Consider the following 21,621-nt stretch of genomic DNA (forward strand, 5'->3'; position numbering starts at 1 on the left):
ACAGGAAGTCTGAACTGATAACTAGTAACACAGCCAGTCTGAACTGATATCTAGTAACACAGCCAGTCTGAACTGATATCTAGTAACACAGCCAGTCTGAGTCTAATGAACTGATACCTAGTAACACAGCCAGTCTGAGTCTAATGAACTGATACCTAGTAACTCAGCCAGTCTGAGTCTAATGAACTGATACCTAGTAACACAGCCAGTCTGAGTCTAATGAACTGATGATACCTAGTAACTCAGCCAGTCTGAACTGATAACTAGTAACACAGCCAGTCTGAACTGATATCTAGTAACACAGCCAGTCTGAACTGATAACTAGTAACACAGCCAGTCTGAACTGATATCTAGTAACTCAGCCAGTCTGAACTGATATCTAGTAACACAGCCAGTCTGAGTCTAATGAACTGATACCTAGTAACACAGCCAGTCTGAGTCTAATGAACTGATACCTAGTAACACAGGCAGTCTGAGTCTAATGAACTGATACCTAGTAACACAGCCAGTCTGAACTGATAACTAGTAACACAGGCAGTCTGAGTCTAATGAACTGATACCTTGTAATAATGGAGAGGGATTGGATTCATGATACTGATGGACCAAAACAAAAACCAGGGATATTGTGTGTGTGTGTGTGTGTGTGTGTGTGTACACACTGTATGTGGGTGTATTGAATAAGTTATGTTCGTAAGGAACTGTGTTCTACCCACTCTGTGCATGTGAGTAGCCTACAGTATGTACAGTGCATTCGGAATATATTCAGACCCCTTGGCTTTTTCCAAATGTTTTTACTTTAGAGCCTTTTTCTAAAAGGGATTCAATAAAACAGTTTTCCTCCTTGATCTACACACAATACCTCATAATGATGAAGCGAAAACAGGTTTTTAGAAATGTTAGCAAATGTATTACAATTTAAAAAACTGAAATACCTTAAGTACACTCAGACCATGAGAAACAAGATTCTCTGGTCTGATGAAACCAAGATTCAACTGTTTGACCTGAATGCCAAGCTTCACATCTGGAGGATGGAGGTGACAGCATCACGCTGTGGGATGTTTTTCAGCGGCAGGGACTGGGAGACAAGTCAGGATCAAGGGAAAGACGGAGCAAAGTACAAAGAGATCATTGATGAAAACCTGCTGCAGAGCGCTCAGGACCTTAGGCTGAGGCGAAGGTTCACCTTCCAACAGGATAACGACCTTCAGCACACTGCCAAAACAACGCAGGAGTGGCTTTGGGATAAGTCTCTGAATGTCTCTGAGTGGCCCAGCCAGAGCCCGGACTTGAACCCGATCGAACATCTCTGGAGAGACCTGAAAATAGCTATGCAGCTAAGCTCCCATCCAACCTGACAGAGCTTGAGAAGATCTGCAGAGAGTAATGGGAGATACAGATGTGCCAAGCTTGTAGCGTCATACCCAAGAAGACTCAAGGCTGTAATCGCTGCCTGAGGTGCTTCAACAATGTACTGATAAAAATAGGTTTGAATCTATTTGACCTTTATTTAACTGGGCACATCAGTTAACAACAAATTCTTATTTACAATGACGGTCTACCCCGGCCAAACCCTAACCCGGATGACGCTGGGCCAGTAGTGCGCCGCCCTATGTGACTCCCAATCACAGCTGGTTGTGACAAAGCCTGGGATTGAACAAGGGTCTTTAGTGACACCTCTAGCACTGAGATGCAGTGCCTTAGACAGCTGCGCCACTCGGGAGTCAAAAGCAAATGGTCTGAATACTTATGCAAATCTGATATTTCTGTTTTATTTTTTTAAATATCTTTGCAAGAATTTCTAAAAAAAACAAACAGTTTTTGCTTTGTCATTATGAGGTATTGTGTGTAGATTGATGAGGGAAAAAAACAAATGTTATTCATTTTAGAATAAGGCTGTAACATAACAAAATGTGGAAAAATTCAAGGGGTTTGAATACTTTCTGAATGCGCTGTATGTGTTTTGCACTGAAGTGCACATTGCATAAAGCTTTAATCAAGGCTGCCTTATTGTGCCTGATCAGATGCGTGGTTGCTTTGTTTGTGTTATGAGTTGTGTATGTGTGTGTGTGTGTGCGTGCGGGGTGGATTTGAAGGCCATAGTAAAAATAGTCCAGCAGGCTGGGTTAGGGATTAGATGTGTGTTATAACAAGAAAGCTCAACAGGCTTTTCAGGGAACCTACCACAGAGTGCTGGAACAAGGACATCCTACCCACCATCTGTGGATGAGCCAGTCATGCAGGCTGTGCTGGGGGTTGCTGGAGTGGGTGAGATGGAAGAATAGAGCTCTCTCTGTTGAGGAGTGAGTTTGCTATAGGCTGTCTTCTCACTCTGTTGAGGAGTGAGTTTGCTATAGGCTGTCTTCTCCTCACTCTGTTGAGGAGTGAGTTTTCTATAGGCTGTCTTCTCACCACCCTGTTGAGGAGTGAGTTTTCTATAGGCTGTCTTCTCCTCACTCTGTTGAGGAGTGAGTTTTCTATAGGCTGTCTTCTCCTCACTCTGTTGAGGAGTGAGTTTGCTATAGGCTGTCTTCTCCTCACCCTGTTGAGGAGTGAGTTTTCTATAGGCTGTCTTCTCCTCACTCTGTTGAGGAGTGAGTTTGCTATAGGCTGTCTTCTCCTCACTCTGTTGAGGAGTGAGTTTTCTATAGGTTGTCTTCTCACCACCCTGTTGAGGAGTGAGTTTTCTATAGGCTGTCTTCTCCTCACTCTGTTGAGGAGTGAGTTTGCTATAGGCTGTCTTCTCACTCTGTTGAGGAGTGAGTTTGCTATAGGCTGTCTTCTCCTCACTCTGTTGAGGAGTGAGTTTGCTATAGGCTGTCTTCTCCTCACTCTGTTGAGGAGTGAGTTTTCTATAGGCTGTCTTCTCACCACCCTGTTGAGGAGTGAGTTTTCTATAGGCTGTCTTCTCACTCTGTTGAGGAGTGAGTTTGCTATAGGCTGTCTTCTCACTCTGTTGAGGAGTGAGTTTGCTATAGGCTGTCTTCTCCTCACTCTGTTGAGGAGTGAGTTTTCTATAGGCTGTCTTCTCACCACCCTGTTGAGGAGTGAGTTTTCTATAGGCTGTCTTCTCCTCACTCTGTTGAGGAGTGAGTTTGCTATAGGCTGTCTTCTCCTCACCCTGTTGAGGAGTGAGTTTTCTATAGGCTGTCTTCTCCTCACTCTGTTGAGGAGTGAGTTTGCTATAGGCTGTCTTCTCCTCACTCTGTTGAGGAGTGAGTTTTCTATAGGCTGTCTTCTCACCACCCTGTTGAGGAGTGAGTTTTCTATAGGCTGTCTTCTCCTCACTCTGTTGAGGAGTGAGTTTGCTATAGGCTGTCTTCTCCTCACCCTGTTGAGGTGTGAGTTTTCTATAGGCTGTCTTCTCCTCACCCTGTTGAGGAGTGAGTTTGCTATAGGTTGTCTTCTCCTCACTCTGTTGAGGAGTGAGTTTGCTATAGGCTGTCTTCTCCTCACTCTGTTGAGGAGTGAGTTTTCTATAGGCTGTCTTCTCCTCACTCTGTTGAGGAGTGAGTTTGCTATAGGTTGTCTTCTCCTCACTCTGTTGAGGAGTGAGTTTGCTATATATAGGCTGTCTTCTCCTCACTGTGTTGAGGAGTGAGTTTGCTATAGGCTGTCTTCTCCTCACTCTGTTGAGGAGTGAGTTTTCTATACGCTGTCTTCTCCTCACTCTGTTGCTCTTCAAGGAAACCCTTTGGAACCAGACACTGCTGCTGCTTGTTGCTGATGTTTTTGTTTCACACACAACGCCTACTTGGTTGTTATGAGAAGGCACTGCCTCGTTGAGATGTCCTCTCTAAGGCTGAAGAGTAGAGCCATCATATTGAGGCTGTTCTGGATGGTAAAGGACAGGCCAGTATGAACCAGTTCTGACGAGGTTGAAAGGGGGGGGGGATCAGCCATTGTAGCTCCTACAAGCTGAATGACTACTACACCCTGGAGACCAGCTGAATGACTATGACACTGTAGACCAGCTGAATGACTACTACACACTGTAGACCAGCTGAATGACTACTACACCCTGGATACCAGCTGAATGACTACTACACACTGTAGACCAGCTGAATGACTACTACACGCTGTAGACCAGTTGAATGACTATGACACTGTAGACCAGCTGAATGACTACTACACACTGTAGACCAGCTGAATGACTACTACACGCTGTGAGACCAGCTGAATGACTACTACACCCTGAAGGAGACCAGCTGAATGACTACTACACGCTGTAGACCAGCTGAATGACTACTACACCCTGCAGACCAGCTGAATGACTACTATACACTGCAGACCAGCTGAATGACTACTACACACTGTAGACCAGCTGATTGACTACTATACACTGTAGACCAGCTGAATGACTACTACACGCTGTAGACCAGCTGAATGACTACTACACCCCGGAGACCAGCTGAATGACTACTACACGCTGTAGACCAGCTGAATGACTACTACACCCTGCAGACCAGCTGAATGACTACTACACGCTGTAGACCAGCTGAATGACTACTACACACTGTAGACCAGCTGATGGACTACTACACACTGTAGACCAGCTGAATGACTACTACACCCTGGAGACCAGCTGAATGACTACTACACCCTGGAGACCAGCTGAATGACTACTACACACTGTAGACCAGCTGAATGACTACTACACCCTGGATACCAGCTGAATGACTACTACACACTGTAGACCAGCTGAATGACTACTACACGCTGTAGACCAGTTGAATGACTACTACACGCTGTAGTTCAGCTGAATGACTACTACACGCTGTAGACCAGCTGAATGACTACTACACCCTGGAGACCAGCTGAATGACTACTACACGCTGTAGACCAGCTGAATGACTACTACACACTGTAGACCAGCTGAATGACTACTACACACTGCAGACCAGCTGAATGACTACTATACACTGCAGACCAGCTGAATGACTACTATACACTGCAGACCAGCTGAATGACTACTACACGCTGTAGACCAGCTGAATGACTACTACACGCTGTAGACCAGCTGAATGACTACTACACACTGTACACCAGCTGAATGACTACTACACACTGTAGACCAGCTGAATGACTACTACACACTGTAGACCAGCTGAATGACTACTACACCCTGGAGACCAGCTGAATGACTACTACACCCTGGAGACCAGCTGAATGACTACTACACACTGTAGACCAGTTGAATGACTACTACACGCTGTAGACCAGCTGAATGACTACTACACCCCGGAGACCAGCTGAATGACTACTACACGCTGTAGACCAGCTGAATGACTACTACACCCTGCAGACCAGCCGAATGACTACTATACACTGCAGACCAGCTGAATGACTACTATACACTGCAGACCAGCTGAATGACTACTATACACTGCAGACCAGCTGAATGACCACTACACACTGTAGACCAGCTGAATGACTACTACACACTGTAGACCAGCTGAATGACTACTACACGCTGTAGACCAGCTGAATGACTACTACACACTGTAGACCAGCTGATTGACTACTACACACTGTAGACCAGCTGAATGACTACTACACCCTGGAGACCAGCTGAATGACTACTACACCCTGGAGACCAGCTGAATGACTACTACACACTGTAGACCAGTTGAATGACTACTACATGCTGTAGACCAGCTGAATGACTACTACACCCCGGAGACCAGCTGAATGACTACTACACGCTGTAGACCAGCTGAATGACTACTACACCCTGCAGACCAGCTGAATGACTACTACACGCTGTAGACCAGCTGGATGACTACTACACCCTGGAGACCAGCTGGATGACTACTACACGCTGTAGACCAGCTGAATGACTACTACACACTGTAGACCAGCTGAATGACTACTACACACTGCAGACCAGCTGAATGACTACTATACACTGCAGACCAGCTGAATGACTACTATACACTGCAGACCAGCTGAATGACTACTATACACTGCAGACCAGCTGAATGACTACTATACACTGTAGACCAGCTGAATGACTACTACACACTGTAGACCAGCTGAATGACTAGATACACACTGTAGACCAGCTGAATGACTACTACACACTGTAGACCAGCTGAATGACTACTACACCCTGGAGACCAGCTGAATGACTACTACACCCTGGAGACCAGCTGAATGACTACTACACACTGTAGACCAGTTGAATGGCATATATTATTTATATACTACTATTACGCTATAATACCAGCTGAATGACTACTACACCCCGGAGACCAGCTGAATGACTACTACACGCTGTAGACCAGCCGAATGACTACTATACACTGCAGACCAGCTGAATGACTACTATACACTGCAGACCAGCTGAATGACTACTATACACTGCAGACCAGCTGAATGACTACTACACACTGTAGACCAGCTGAATGACTACTACACACTGTAGACCAGCTGAATGACTACTACACACTGTAGACCAGCTGAATGACTACTACACACTGTAGACCAGCTGAACGACTAGTACACACTGTAGACCAGCTGAATGACTACTACAGTGTGCTCCAAAATGACTGGCACCCCAGAATGGCAATGCACAAACAATACTTAAAAAAATATAAACAATATAATTACAGAGATAAACTCAAAATACCAACATGTGAGAAATACTGTACTTTATTAATGTTTCCATGGAACCAACCAAAATCATACAATTATTTAATACAAAATAAATTGAACCAAAATCAAGGTTTCATAGTTATTGGCACCCTAATTTAGCACTTAGTGCAACCACCTCTGGCAGGTTAACAGCATGGAGTCTTTTCCTGTGATGTTTGACAAGGTTAAGGAACACATTTGGAGGGATTATGGACCATTCCTCTAACAGCCCTTTATAGATCCTTCACATTCTTGGGTTTGTGCTTCAACTAGGTTTTCAATCAGCCCTCTTCAACTCAGGTTTTCCCACAGGTAGGGTTTCCATTGGGGTTTCATTGAGCCCTCTTCAACCAGCCCCACTCGAGCCCTCTTCAATGGCCATCGACTGCCCTCTTCAACTCAGCCCACAGGTTTTCATTGACTTTTATTGTCACAGAACCATTTCAGCCCACAGGTTTTCCATTGGATTGAGTTCCAGCCACTGAGATGGCCATGGCGGAACATTGATTTTATTGTCACAGAACCATTTGTGTGGATCTTGAGGTATGTTGTGGGTCATTGTCTTGTTGGAAAGTCCACCTACAGCCAAGTCCCAGCCTTTAAAATATATATATATTTTACCTTTATTTAACTACGCAAGTCAGTTAAGAACAAATTCTTATTTTCAATGACGGCCTAGGAACAGTGGGTTAACTGCCTGTTCAGGGGCAGAACGACAGATTTGTACCTTGTCAGCTCGGGGATTTGAACTTGCAACCTTTCGGTCCAACACTCTAACCACTAGGCTACCCTGCCGCCCCTTCTGGCAGAGGCAACCAGATTGTCAGACAAAATTGCCTGAAACTTGGTGGAATTTATTGTGCTATCAATCTTAACCAGTGCCTCTGGACCTCTGGAATTAAAACAGCCCCAAAACATCACTGACCCCCCTCCATATTTCACCGTGGGTATGAGGTGCCTCTGGACCTCTGGAATTAAAACAGCCCCAAAACATCACTGACCCCCCTCCATATTTCACCGTGGGTATGAGGTGCCTCTGGACCTCTGGAATTAAAACAGCCCCAAAACATCACTGACCCCCCTCCATATTTCACCGTGGGTATGAGGTGCCTCTGGACCTCTGGAATTAAAACAGCCCCAAAACATCACTGACCCCCCTCCATATTTCACCGTGGGTATGAGGTGCCCCTGGACCTCTGGAATTAAAACAGCCCCAAAACATCACTGACCCCCCTCCATATTTCACCGTGGGTATGAGGTGCCCCTGGACCTCTGGAATTAAAACAGCCCCAAAACATCACTGACCCCCCTCCATATTTCACCGTGGGTATGAGGTGCCCCTGGACCTCTGGAATTAAAACAGCCCCAAAACATCACTGACCCCCCTCCATATTTCACTGTGGGTATGAGGTGCCTCTCCTTGTATGCATCTCTGTTTCGACGCCAAATATGCCGATGCTGTATCTGACCAAAATGTTCAATTTTAGTCTCATCTGCCCAGAGCACCTTCCTCCACTCATAATTTAAATGATGTTTGGCAAACTCCAAGCACTTGCGTCTGTGTCTTGGGGTCAGAAAGGGCTTTCTTCTGGCAACCCTTCCAAAGAGCCTGTGGAGGTGGCGTGTGATGGTACTTTCTGAAACCTGGTGACCCCAAGACACTACCAAGGCCTGCAATTCTTTCACAGTGATTCTTGGGGATTTTGTTGGTTCTCTCACCATCCTCCTCCCTATCCTGGGGGGCAAAATGCATTCGCGTCCTCTACCCGTGAGGTTTTCAACTGTTCCATATCTTTTGATTTAAAATAAAATGCCCTGACAGTGCTCAGTGGTATATTAAATAGTTTGTGGATCTTCTTGTAGCCATTACCAGATTTATGAAGGTCTACGACCATCTGTCTTTTTGAACTGCCAGTTCTTTTTGTTCTTCATGGTGTTGGATGACAGCGGGATATTGCATGTGTGTTACCTCATTTTTATACCCTAGTGAAACAGGAAGTGATGTAATGGCTCAATATAGTTCCTTAAGACTTAGATAAACTTAAATAAGTGGAATTTAATTTGTGGTTTAATTTTGGTAGATGCTAGGTGTTCTGACATGGTCTTTAAGGATGCCATTAATTGTGAAACCTAAATTCGAGGACACTGATTTTTTATTAAATCAATAAATAATTTTGGTTGGTTCCATTGAAACATTATTAAAGTACAGTATTTCTCACATTTTTTTTGTTTTTAGCTTTATTTAACCAGGCAAGTCAGCTCGGGGGTTTGAACTCACAACCTTCCGGTTACTAGTCCAACGTTCTAACCACTAGGCTACGCTGCCACCCCACATTTTGGTATTATGAGTTTCTCTGTATTTATATTGTTTCTATTTATTTAAGCATTGTTTGTACATTGCCAGTCAGGGGTGCCAGAAATGTTGGAGCCCACTGTACACACTGTAGACCACTGAATGACTACTACATGGCCACAGGACAGGTACTCCAATAGTGCAGTAGGCCGACAGACCGACCAACGCAGTCGGCTAGGTGTTCTGACATGGTCTGGTTGCTCGGGACATGGAGGTTGCTGCTATGCTCCAACCCATGCCCTATAGCTGGAAGATGTGTGTGTGTACTATACCTGAGCTGTTGGTGCGCCCGCGGTACACGTCGTCGTAGGCCTTCCACTGCTGTGTGACCTGGTAGGCATGGATAAACACCACCAGTACCCCAACCAGGCAGATGAGAGGCACCAGGGCTGCTGTACACAGAGCAGCATAGATATTAGGAATGAAACACCTGCAGAGAGAGAGAGACAGGGAAGAGAAAGAGAGAAAGGGGTGGGAGAGAGAGAGGGAGAGGGGGGGAGAAGAGAGAGGGGGGTGTAGAAAGAAAGAGAGCAGGAGAGAGAGAGAGAGAGAGAGAGAGAGAGAGAGAGAGAGAGAGAGAGAGAGAGAGAGAGAGAGAGAGAGAGAGAGAGAGAGAGAAAGAGAGAGAGAGAGAGAGAGAGAGAGAGAGAGAGAGAGAGAGGGAGAGGGGGAGAGAGAGAGGGGTGTAGAAAGTGAGAGAGAGGGAGAGAGAGAGAGAGAGAGAGAGAGAGAGAGAGAGAGAGAGAGAGAGAGAGAGAGAGAGAGAGAGAGAGAGAGGGGGAGAGAGTGAGAGAGAGAGGAGGAGGGGAAAAGAGAGAGACATTACAAAAAAAACTTATTACAAAAAAACTTAAGGAGGGGAGCAAACGTAAGCTATGTTATTTTACTATGCTGCATTACAGTAGGTCAAGATCTTGTTGCTTCAACATCCTTAAACAGGATCTTGGCCCTGATACATCTGAGCCTTCACAACACACTCAGAATTCCCAGTTAATAACACACTTCAAAGACATTTCCTTTCTGTACAAACATGAAGTTAAATCTCCCTCTAGTTCAGCCCTGAAGCAACCTGGGGATAACATCTAAATACACTAAAGTGTTTTTCTGTTTAAGACTTTCGGGAGGGGGCAAACAAAACATTTTCCCTCCTTTTTAAAATGAAGTCTTGTTTTTTTAGAGCTTTATGTCGATATATCTGCTCTGTTTGCTCTCGCTTGTATTCTCTCCAGTCTTCAGGGCGCCAAAGTGACAGACAGGTGGAGAGCGTGGCACAAGGGCAGGACTGCTCTCACCTCTGCTGCTGGTTAGGGAATGGTTAGAACTATCTGGCAGGGGATCAGATCCACCACTGTCTCTGACCACTTCAAATAAAACATCTAACACTTCTCTTCCAAGCTCTGGTCAAATACTGATCCTGGGCTCTAACTTAACAAACCTAATGCAATGGTCCATCTAAGTGGTGGTGCTATCAGTTCAAGGTTGTGTCGGAAATCTTTTTGATAACAAGCAAGACCGATGGGTGCAGTGCTGGCGGTGGTGCTAAATGGCTGGATATTGATTAATAAATCAATTGTATGTGTCAAGGCTTGACCCCTTCACTGGCCAATCAGAACCTGCTCCATGGCTAAATATGTGGTTGCTTCAAGTTGTGTTTATGGTCTTTTATGTGTTGACTTTGAATCAACTCCAATTCCAAAGTTAGTCGCTTATAGTTTGTTAAACAGCTTTCAAAAGATTTTTTTTATTTTTATAGATCTATCCAATCTTTGCTTAATACATTAACTTGAACCTATTTGCAGTCCACATTGTTGTAAGTAATTGCATGGCTTCAATATGGAAATATGTAGGCCTACATAGCATGCACACTGATAAAGGAGCTAGGCCTACATAGCTCCCGGAGGTGTACATACAGCTCACAGGGGTGTACATACAGCTCACAGGGGGGGTACATACAGCTCACGGGGGTGTACATACAGCTCCCTGAGATGTACATACAGCTCACGGGGGTGTACATACAGCTCCAGGAGGTGTACATACAGCTCCCGGAGGTGTTCATACAGCTCCCGGAGGTGTACATACAGCTCCCGGAGGTGTACATACAGCTCCCGGAGGTGTACATACAGCTCCCGGGGGTGTACATACAGCTCCCGGGGTGTACATACAGCTCACGGAGGTGTACATACAGCTCCTGGAGGTGTACATACAGCTCCCGGGGGTGTACATACAGCTCCGGGGGGTGGAGGTGTACATACAGCTCCTGGAGGTGTACATACAGCTCCCGGAGGTGTACATACAGCTCCCGGAGGTGTACATACAGCTCACAGGGGGGGTACATTCAGCTCACGGGGGTGTACATACAGCTCACGGGGGTGTACATACAGCCCGGACATACAGCTCCAGGGTTGTACATACAGCTCCCTGTACATACACGAGGTGTACATACAGCTCCTGGGGTGTACATACAGCTCACGGGGGTGTACATATAGCTCCGGGAGGTGTACATACAGCTCCTGGGGGTGTACATACAGCTCACGGGGGTGTACATATATCTCCTGGAGGTGTACATACAGCTCCCGGGGGTGTACATACAGCTCCCGGGGGTGTACATACAGCTCACGGGGGTGTACATACAGCTCACGGGGGTGTACATACAGCTCACGGGGGTGTACAGACAGCTCCCGGAGGTGTATGAGAGAAATTCATCAGTCCTATGATCCATTCAGTAGGTCCACCTCAGGACTTGCTGACTAAACTATTCTTCTGACCATAGACCTGGCTGTTGACCATAGCCTTACAAGGAAGCTGGGTAGACACCTGGTAGACTGGAATGGACCTACTCAAGTAACCAGAACTGGGAACATATAGGTGTGTAACTTACACATTCCTCATCCGACTATGATTAAGTGTGTGTGTGTTTGTTTGTTTGTGAGAGTGTGTGTTATCTATATAACATCAGGCGCTGAGTTAAGTACTGTGTGTGTATATGTAAGAATAATTTGTGTTTGTGTCGTACAAAGCATGTGGGTATTTCCCTTTTCATTCACCAAGTGTGTGGGCGCTCCGGTGAGTGTGTGTACTCCTGTGTGTGTGTGTGTGTGTGTGTGTGTGTACTCTGAGTGTGTTTCCTTCACTCACACATCCCCATGCACCAGGCCGTAGACACGGTGTATGGTCCAGCCAAAGCCCCCCAGCAGAACGATGACCAGGATGATGATGACCAGAGCAGGAAGTCCCCAGCCCAGCAGGAAGTAGACCAGGTAACGTCTCTCTGTCTGCTCATCGTTCATCACCAACACCTGCCAGAAGTTTACCGCCTGAGAGGGGTGGGACAAAAGAGAGGAGTGAGGTGGAGGAGAGGGTAGGGAGGAGGAAGAGGAGAGGGGTGGAGGAGAGGATAGGCAGGAGGAGGAGGAGAGGGGTGGAGGAGAGGGTAGGGAGGAGGAGGAGGAGAGGGGTGGAGGAGAGGATAGGCAGGAGGAGGAGGAGAGGGGTGGAGGAGAGGATAGGCAGGAGGAGGAGGAGAGGGGTGGAGGAGGAGTAGGAGGAGGAGAGGGGTGGAGGAGAGGATAGGGAGGAGGAAGAGGAGAGGGGTGGATGAGAGGATAGGCAGGAGGGGGGGGAGAGGGGTGGAGGAGAGGGTAGGGAGGAGGGGGAGGAGTGAGGTGGAGGAGAGGGTAGGGAGGAGGAGAGGGGTGGAGGAGGAGGAGGAAAGGGGTGGAGGAGGAGGAGGAGTGAGGTGGAGGAGAGGGTAGGGAGGAGGAGAGGGGTGGAGGAGGAGGAGGAAAGGGGTGGAGGAGGAGGAGGAGATGGGTGGAGGAGAGGATAGGTAGGAGGAGAGGGTAGGGAGGAGGAGAGGGTAGGGTGGAGGAGAGGGTAGGGAGGAGGAGAGGGTAGGGTGGAGGAGAGGGTAGGGTGGAGGAGAGGGTAGGGAGGAGGAGAGGGTAGGGAGGAGGAGAGGGTAGGGCGGAGGAGAGGGTAGGGTGGAGGAGAGGGTAGGGAGGAGGAGAGGGTAGGGAGGAGGAGAGGGTAGGGCGGAGGAGAGGGTAGGAAGGAGGAGAGGGTAGGGTGGAGGAGAGGGTAGGGCGGAGGAGAGGGTAGGGAGGAGGAGGAGGAGAGAGGTGGAGGAGGAGGAGGAGAGGGGTGGAGGAGAGGGTAGGGAGGGGAGGAGGAGAGGGTAGGGAGGATGAGAGAGTAGGGTGGAGGAGAGGGTAGGGAGGAGGAGAGGGTAGAGCGGAGGAGAGGGTAGGGAGGAGGAGAGGGTAGGGATGAGGAGAGGGTGGGGAGGAGGAGAGGGTAGGGCGGAGGAGAGGGTAGGGAGGAGGAGGAGGAGAGGGGTGGAGGAGGAGGAGGAGAGGGGTGGAGGAGAGGGTAGGGAGGAGGAGGAGAGGGTAGGGAGAAGGAGAAGGTAGGGCAGAGGAGAGGATAGGGAGGAGGAGAGGGTAGGGAGGTGGAGAGGTTATGGAGGAGGAGAGGGTAGGGCGGAGGAGAGGGTAGGGAGGAGGAGAGGTTAGGGAGGAGGAGAGGGTAGGGGGGAGGAGAGGGTAGGGCGGAGGAGAGGGTAGGGAGGAGGAGGAGGGAGGGAGGAGGAGGAGGGTAGGGCGGAGGAGAGGGTAGGGAGGAGGAGAGGGTAGGGAGGAGGAGAGGGTAGGGCGGAGGAGAGGGTAGGGCGGAGGAGAGGAGATTTAAAGAGGAAGAAGAGCAACAGGTGGTTATCAGCAGAAGAGCCATAGAAATGTGCAGCAGCTCACTGCTGTCTGTTTTGTAATGGAGTAGCAGGCTTGGATGATCTCCCTAGGTATTAGATACTGGACATCTTGTCCAATAGAGGCTTACGCTAACTTCACTACATATCTCCAGCTTGTGATGACAACACCTGTAGAAGGCCTATCCACACGTTCCTCATCCTTTTGTACATGTTGTACAATGCTTGAAGTGAGGATTTCACAGTAAAAGGACAACAGAACATTCCACATGAATCCATTTATGAGCTGATGAGTTCTCGGTGATCGGGTGGACATGGGGTCAAACACAAGTGACATAAAACCACAACCTCCTTCTCAAAACCCTCTGCTTGCATAATCATTATCATTCTCTAGGTGTTGTATCATCAGTGGCAGAGAGGGAGAGCGGTATATAAAGAGAGAGTTGGAGTGAGAGAGATAGCTAGAGGAAGAGAGAGAGATAAAGAGAGAGAGTTGGAGGGAGAGCGAGCTAGGGGAGAGGGAGTTGGAGAGAGAGAGACAGCTAGAGGCAGAGAGAGAGCTGGAGGGAGAGAGAGAGCTGGAGGGAGAGAGAGAGCTGGAGGGAGAGAGACAGCTAAGAGAGAGCGACAGCTAGAGGGAGAGAGAGAGCTAGAGGCAGAGAGAGAGCTAGAGGGAGAGAGAGAGCTGGAGGGAGAGAGAGAACTAGAGGGAGAGAGAGAGCTGGAGGGAGAGAGAGAGCTGGAGGGAGAGAGAGAGTTGGAGGGAGAGAGACAGCTATAACAAAGCCATCACCTACAGAGATTTGATTTGGATCTATTTCAGTCCCCATTTGGACTAATCTTCCAAGAGTCCTTAAACATTAAAATACAATTTATAATACGAACACATTTCCACATATAACACATTATTACAAACATACATAATATACTATATATAATGACCCAGATTGAGTATAAATACTCAATCTAAAAAAATATAGATTCTTCATCTACTGTAGTCCCACAACATTTCTATGTATTATATTTAAATCATTTTAAAATAATTTAAAAATGTATATATTGAAAGGTTTCTGGTTTGCTCAGTTAATTTATTCCATTTCTTTATTGCTCTAAATAGAAATGGTCTTTTGCCTATTTCTCTTTTCTGTCTAGACAACTCATAGATGGTGGAAATCTATTCCTCATATTTACGGAATGTCTGTCTCTTACCAACTGAATACCGTTGTGAATAGAACTTGGCTGTTTTAAATGATGTATATTAGGAAATAAAATAAGCATGTTCATTTCAATTATCTTATTGATTGATGACCAACCAAGAACACTGCGCATGACTGCAACAGAAGAACCATATCTCCACCTTAAAACATGCCTTGCTGCTTTGTTCTGTACATTCTGCAGCCTCCTAACTTCACTAGATGATGCATTTCCCCAGACCACAGAACAGTAGTTCACCTGACTCTCAATTAATGCTTGTGTTATTTGCTGAATAATTTTCCCTGGTAAATATTTAGCTATCCTTCTGATTATGCATGCTGTTTTAATATTTTTTTTTTTACATAGATTAGTTATTTGAGACGAACATGATAAGCAGTTGTCTAGCTGCACTCCCAGTAGTTTGGTTTCTGACACTTCTTCAATTTGTACTCCTTACATACTTAATTGCATCCCATGCTGTTTTGGCCTTTTCCTAGTGGAACAGACCAACATAACTTTGGTTTTCTTGGTGTTTAAAACAAGTTTGTTTTGGCAAACCCACTCCCTAATATTCCCCAAATCTCCTTGTAAAGCTTGCTGTACCTGTTGAACCGATTGTCTTGCTGCATAAATTGTTGTATAATCTGCAAATATACTAGCTTGAGTTTCAGCTAAGGCATAGGGAAGGTATTTGGTATATATTAAATAGAGAAGTGGCCCAAGGCAGCTGCATTAATTTTGTCAAAATTATTTAATGATCCACTAAATCAAATGCTGCACTGAAATCTAAAAATAGTACCACCACAACCTGCCATTATCCATAGCATTGAGCCACTGATCAGTCATGTCAACCAATGCAGTGGTAGTGGAATGGTTTTTGCGATAAGCATGCTGATTGGCTGTAATCAGATCATTCTTTTCCATGTACTCCCATATTTGTCTACTCACAATACCCTCCAATATCTTACTGAGTGTAGAGTAGACTAATTGGTCGACTATTGGCAGGAGTAATGGGTTCTTTGCAGTCTTTCAGAATAGGACACAGTTTCGTATGCTTCCATACATTTGCAAACATCCCCTTTTCCAGTGACCAATTAAATATATATATATATATATATATATATATATATATATATTTTTACCTTTATTTAACCAGGCAAGTCAGTTAAGAACATATTCTTATTTTCAATGACGGCCTGGGAACAGTGGGTTAACTGCCTGTTCAGGGGCAGAACGACAGATTTGTACCTTGTCAGCTCAGGAGTTTGAACTCGCAACCTTCCGGTTACTGGTCCAACACTCTAACCACTAGGCTACGCTGGAACTGCAATCTGGGGAGCAGCACAGAGAAGCAAAAGAATTGTCCATAAGACCATAACCTGTAGATTTACCATCAGGTAATGACTTCAATAGGTTTAACAACTCCTCCACTGACACCGTTTGAAGACGAAAAGAGCAGAGCTTGTTGCTCATAACATGATCATCAATCCATTGGATAATAGCTTGTTTGGAAGAATGTATGTTTACATTGTTGCTCGGTAAATTCATTTTCTTTGTTAAAACAAGTGCAAAATGATTGGCAATATCAACTGGTTTTGTTATTATTCTCCCGTCAACCTCCACACTAGATGGGCATGATGAGATAGATGTACCAAGTAAGCCCTTAACTGTGTTCCATACCTTTTTAGAATCATTTTTACAATCAATAAAAGCATTGTTGTAAAATAACTTTTTTTCTCTTTTGATTAAATTTAACTGCATAATTACGTAATGGTGTATAATTCTGTTCATCAATTTCTAATTTTGACTCGGCTGCTAAGACTTTTGCCATATTTCTTTGAGAAAAAGCTTCACCCATTTCATCATCAATCCATGGAGATGGACGAGCACCAACTGTACTCTTTCTTACTGGGGCATGATGGTCCATTACCTCAGTGAGCAAATCAATAAAACATTCTGTAGCGTGATTTAAATCATCCTCTAGATAAATCAGCTCCCAGGGTACAGCAGCCAAATCATTTAGAAATAGCTCATGATTAAATGTTTTAAAATGTATCTTAACCACAATCCTAGGGGGTTTCTTTGAAACCTTGGTGTTCGTGGTTATGGTCACAATATTATGGTCTGTCCAGCCCACTGGCATTCATCTGGCTTTTAAGCATTGCAATGGTATATTACAAAAAAATCAGATAAATGTATGTGTCTGAACGATGACCCAAGTTAATTGACAATCTTGTTAACCATTTGTCTCAAACCACAGTTCTTGGCATATCTCATCAATTTTGTTCTATTCAAATGATTGTGATCCTTCCAATGTATATTAAAATCACCCAAGATAAATACATCTCTGTATGCTATCTGTGGCCTGGTCAAACCCAGTACATAAATCATCCAGATAGGACACCTTAGAGCTAGGAGGTCTATACACACATCCAACCAATATGGGTGTCTGGTGAGGCAGATGTACCTGAGCCCATAGTGCCTCTACTCGATATACATGAAGGTCACCCCTTCTCTTAAAAGGTATATGATTCTGAATGTACAGAGCTACACCCCCACCATTCCTATTCCTGTCCCTTCGATGTAGACTATCCATGATTCCTGTCCCTTCGATGTAGACTATCCATGATTCCTGTCCCTTCGATGTAGACTATCCATGATTCCTGTCCCTTCGATGTAGACTATCCATGATTCCTGTCCCTTCGATGTAGACTATCCATGATTCCTGTCCCTTCGATGTAGACTATCCATGATTCCTGTCCCTTCGATGTAGACTATCCATGATTCCTGTCCCTTCGATGTAGACTATCCATGATTCCTGTCCCTTCGATGTAGACTATCCATGATTCCTGTCCCTTCGATGTAGACTATCCATGATTCCTGTCCCTTCGATGTAGACTATCCATGAATGTTAATTTTCCCATCATTTACATGCATCTAAATGTGTTTCGGTCAAAGCCTAAATATGAATATTATTTACTGTATGTTGACTAAGTTAAACACCTCATGTATTTTGTTAGAGAGGCAGCTATAACAAAGCCATCACCTACAGAGAGATGAACCTGGAGAAGAGTCCCCTAAGCAAGCTGGTCCTGGGGCTCTGTTCACAAACACAAACACACCCCACTGAGCCCCAGGACAGCAGTACAATTAGACCCAACCAACTCGTGAAAAAACAAAAAGATAATTACTTGACACACTGGAAAGAATTAACAAAAAAACGGAGCAAACTAGAATGCTATTTGGCCCTCAACATCGTTACAACACTGTATATAGACATAATATGATATTTGTAATGTCTTTATTCTTTTGGAACTTCTGTGAGTGTAATGTTTACTGTTCATTTTTATTGTTTATTTAACTTTTGTATATTATCTACTTCACTTGCTTTGGCAATGTTAAAATATGTTTCCCATGATAATAAAACCCCTTGAATTGAATTGAATTTATATGAAGAGAGAGAGAGTTGGAGGGAGACAGACAGCTAGAGAGGGAGAGAGAGATAAAGAGAGAGACTGTTGTGTAACGCATCATATTAGACAGCTAACAGAGTGCCACTTTAATTGAGCTCCAGCAGTGATAGCTGGGCGTGCAAATAACTGCATTAGGAGTTTGTGCTGTGCTGTTCCCTTGCTCCGGTTAAGCCGGATGAGGCTTTGGCAGGTGTTGGTTAGCCGTTGTGCACTGTTGTGGAGCCCTACGGTACAGAAAGACAGTTCTGGGAGGACATCTCTATCCAAGGTGCTCAGTGTAACGATTCATAGCCTGGCTGATTCAACTACAGACTGTTGTGTTCTGTCAAGGGGCCGACCTGTATTTCCCCATTGCAGCGCTTCAGCGCACCGTTGACTCAAGGCTTGATGAGTGCAATAAGCATGGTCTACGAAAGCCTCCTGGCTGGCACCCCCCGCATATGCCACTTAGAAAAAAGCTGATACTTGCTGACTCAAAGAGAGGGGGGTAATCCTCTGATCAATAGTATGGAGTATAAGGAAGGGTAGGAACATGTCAACAGAGCCAGGGGAAGGCAGAGTGATGCAGAAATGTTGGTGTTTTACCCCACATATTACTAGGAGTTTAGATATATAGAGTGTGCAAGTGTAGCTGACAGAGCCAGAGATATCATCGATATTCTCATGAGCTACTGTCCCACTATACAATATAGCACAGTATTCTTTACATATTTTTTAAATTTTAAATTGAACCTTTATTTAACTAGACAAGTCAGTTAAGAACAAATTCTTATTTACAATGACAGCCTAAGAACAGTGGGTTAACTGCCTTGTTCAGGTGCAGAATGACATATTTTTACCTTGTCAGCTCGGGGATTCGATCCAGCAACCTTTCGGTTACTGGTCCAACACTCTAACCACAGTCTACCTGCCACCCCAAAAATTTATTTTTGAATAATGTATTTTATACAGTAATTTTTGCTTGTCTTTATCAAGGGTGTCAATACTGTAATTTCAGACCTGATAGTACATGACCTGTTTATTCACATGGTTGGATTAAAAGATGGAACATATTTGGAAATGTAATGAGATTTCTCAAACCAATGTCGTCCTGGTTAGTTTAGGGTTAGAGCAGGGGGTATATGTTTCAAATGTCTCAGAGTAGGATTGCTGATTTAGGATCAGTTTTGCCTAGAGGTGGAACAAATTACAAATATTCTCCTTACTGTAATTGAGTAGCCATTCCGAGTACTTGTACTTTGAGTATTTTTCAGTCAGTAATTTTACTTACTGTAAGTAAGTTTTGAATTAAGTATTGTACTTCGGTACCTTTTTAAAACCATCCATTACAGAGTAGAATTTTGTAGGTTTGTAGGCTATCATTATTAGTAGATCATGTTGGAAAGTTTGCGAGCGGGAGCCCTTGGAGCCAGAAAAAAATTGTATCGTTGTTTAGTCAGTAACCAATAAAATTAAACACATTGTGCAAAAAACAGGCCAATCAAATCAAGCTGTTCGCACAAACTTATGGTGGTCGGAAGATTTTCAAAAACAACTTTCACATGATGTCACAAAAGAGAGGAACTTTTTAAAAATCAAAGTGGTGTCTAAGGACCCCGTGTCCAATGAGGAGAATCCCCGGCCGCATTTAATATCTAGGGTAATTGAGTTAAAATTAAATAGATTGAGAACAGAACTTCCACAACATTACTTTTGTACCTGCCGTTGGGGCGGGAGTAATATAGCTTTGGGACAGAAGTAACAGCTGGCGAGAAGCAGGGGTTGGAACCGATTCAGGGAACAGGACCAAAAATAATGAAATTGTTCGAGGAACAGAGTCAGAACCGGGAACGAAAGTGATCTATCCTGTTAAGGAACAGAACCATTATTTTAAAAGCATGGGAACCGGTTAATAATGTTCTTTTAAGTTCCAGTCCCACAAAAATAGCAACAAAGCACCTACAGTATGCCATCGTTTCCCAAATGAGGTCGCAACCCCAGTCGTGCTTGGTTCAAATAACCGGGGTTACGTCAGCCGTTAGATGTGGTTGTAATAAATGGACTTGGAGAGGATCTGTGTCTGCACAACATGCTTTGACTGCTGGTGTCCCCCAAGGATCAGTTCTAGGCCCTCTCTCTATACACCAAGTCACTCGGCTCCGTCATATCCTCACATGGTCTCTGCTATCATTGCTATGTGGATTACACTCAACTCCTTTTCTCCTTCCCCCCTTCTGACACCCAGTTGGTGAATCGCATCTCTGTGTGCCTGGCAGATATCTCAGCTTGGATATTGGCCCACCACCTCAAGACCAACCTCGACAAGACGGAGCAGCTCTTACACACAGGATTGGCCTGCCGCTCAAAGACCTATCCATCACTGTTAACGACTTCACGGTGTCCCCCTCCTAGAGTGCAAAGAACCTCGGCGTGACGCTGGCCAACACCATGTCGTTCTCTGAAAACATCAAAGCAGTGGCTCACTCCTGCAGATTCATGCTCTACAACTTCCGTAGTGTACGACCCTACCTCACACAGGAAGCGGCGCAGGTCCTAATCCAGTCACTTGCCATCTCCCGTCTGACTTGTGCCATCAAACGCCTGAAACTTATCCAGAACGCTGCAGCCTGCCTGGTGTTCAAACTTCCCAAGTCACCCTGCTCCTCCGCACACTCCACTGGTTTCCAGTCGAAGCTCGCATCGACTACAAGAACATGGTACTTGCCTACGGAGCAGCAAGAGGAATTGCCCCTCCCTACCTTCAGGCTATGCTTAAACCCTACACCCACAAGCCAAGCACTCCATTCTTCCACCTCTGGTCTCTTGGCCTTCCCACGCCTACGGCTGGGCAGCTCCAGATCAGCCCAGTCCAAGCTCTTCTCTGTCCTGGCACCCAATCGTGGAACCAGCTTCCCTCTGAAGCTTAGACAGCAGAGTCCCTGCTCATCTTCTGAAAACATCTGAAACCCTACATCTTCAAAGAGTATCTTAAATAATCCCGCAGCACCCCCCTCACCCCGACCCGCCCCCCCCCAAATAAAAAATAATTAAATTAAAACCTTTTGGAACTAGCATTCACACTTAACCCCCTTTCTAGCCTTGACTTCCCTGATAGCTACTTTGAGGAAACATGTAATTACAATGACTGTGATATGTGGTTGTCCCACCTAGCTATTGTGATGAATGTACTAAGTTGCTTTAGATAAAATGACTAAAATGTAAATGTAAATGCAGCTCTGGTTCCTTCTACAATGCCCACAAGCCGCGTGACCTCATCAGAGCAGAGT

General features: G+C 45.3%; 1 protein-coding gene across 1 annotated transcript in view; it reads right to left on the reverse strand.

Annotated features, from left to right (window-relative positions):
- Positions 1-21,621, reverse strand: part of LOC118394018 (adhesion G-protein coupled receptor V1) — a 285,170-nt gene that overhangs the window by 37,515 nt on the left and 226,034 nt on the right. The window contains 2 exon segments of the mRNA XM_052461147.1: positions 9,259-9,416; positions 12,122-12,300. Of these exon segments, the coding sequence (XP_052317107.1) occupies positions 9,259-9,416; positions 12,122-12,300 (337 nt within the window).

This window comes from Oncorhynchus keta, chromosome 14, assembly GCF_023373465.1.
Source record: "Oncorhynchus keta strain PuntledgeMale-10-30-2019 chromosome 14, Oket_V2, whole genome shotgun sequence".
Lineage (NCBI taxonomy): Eukaryota > Metazoa > Chordata > Actinopteri > Salmoniformes > Salmonidae > Oncorhynchus > Oncorhynchus keta.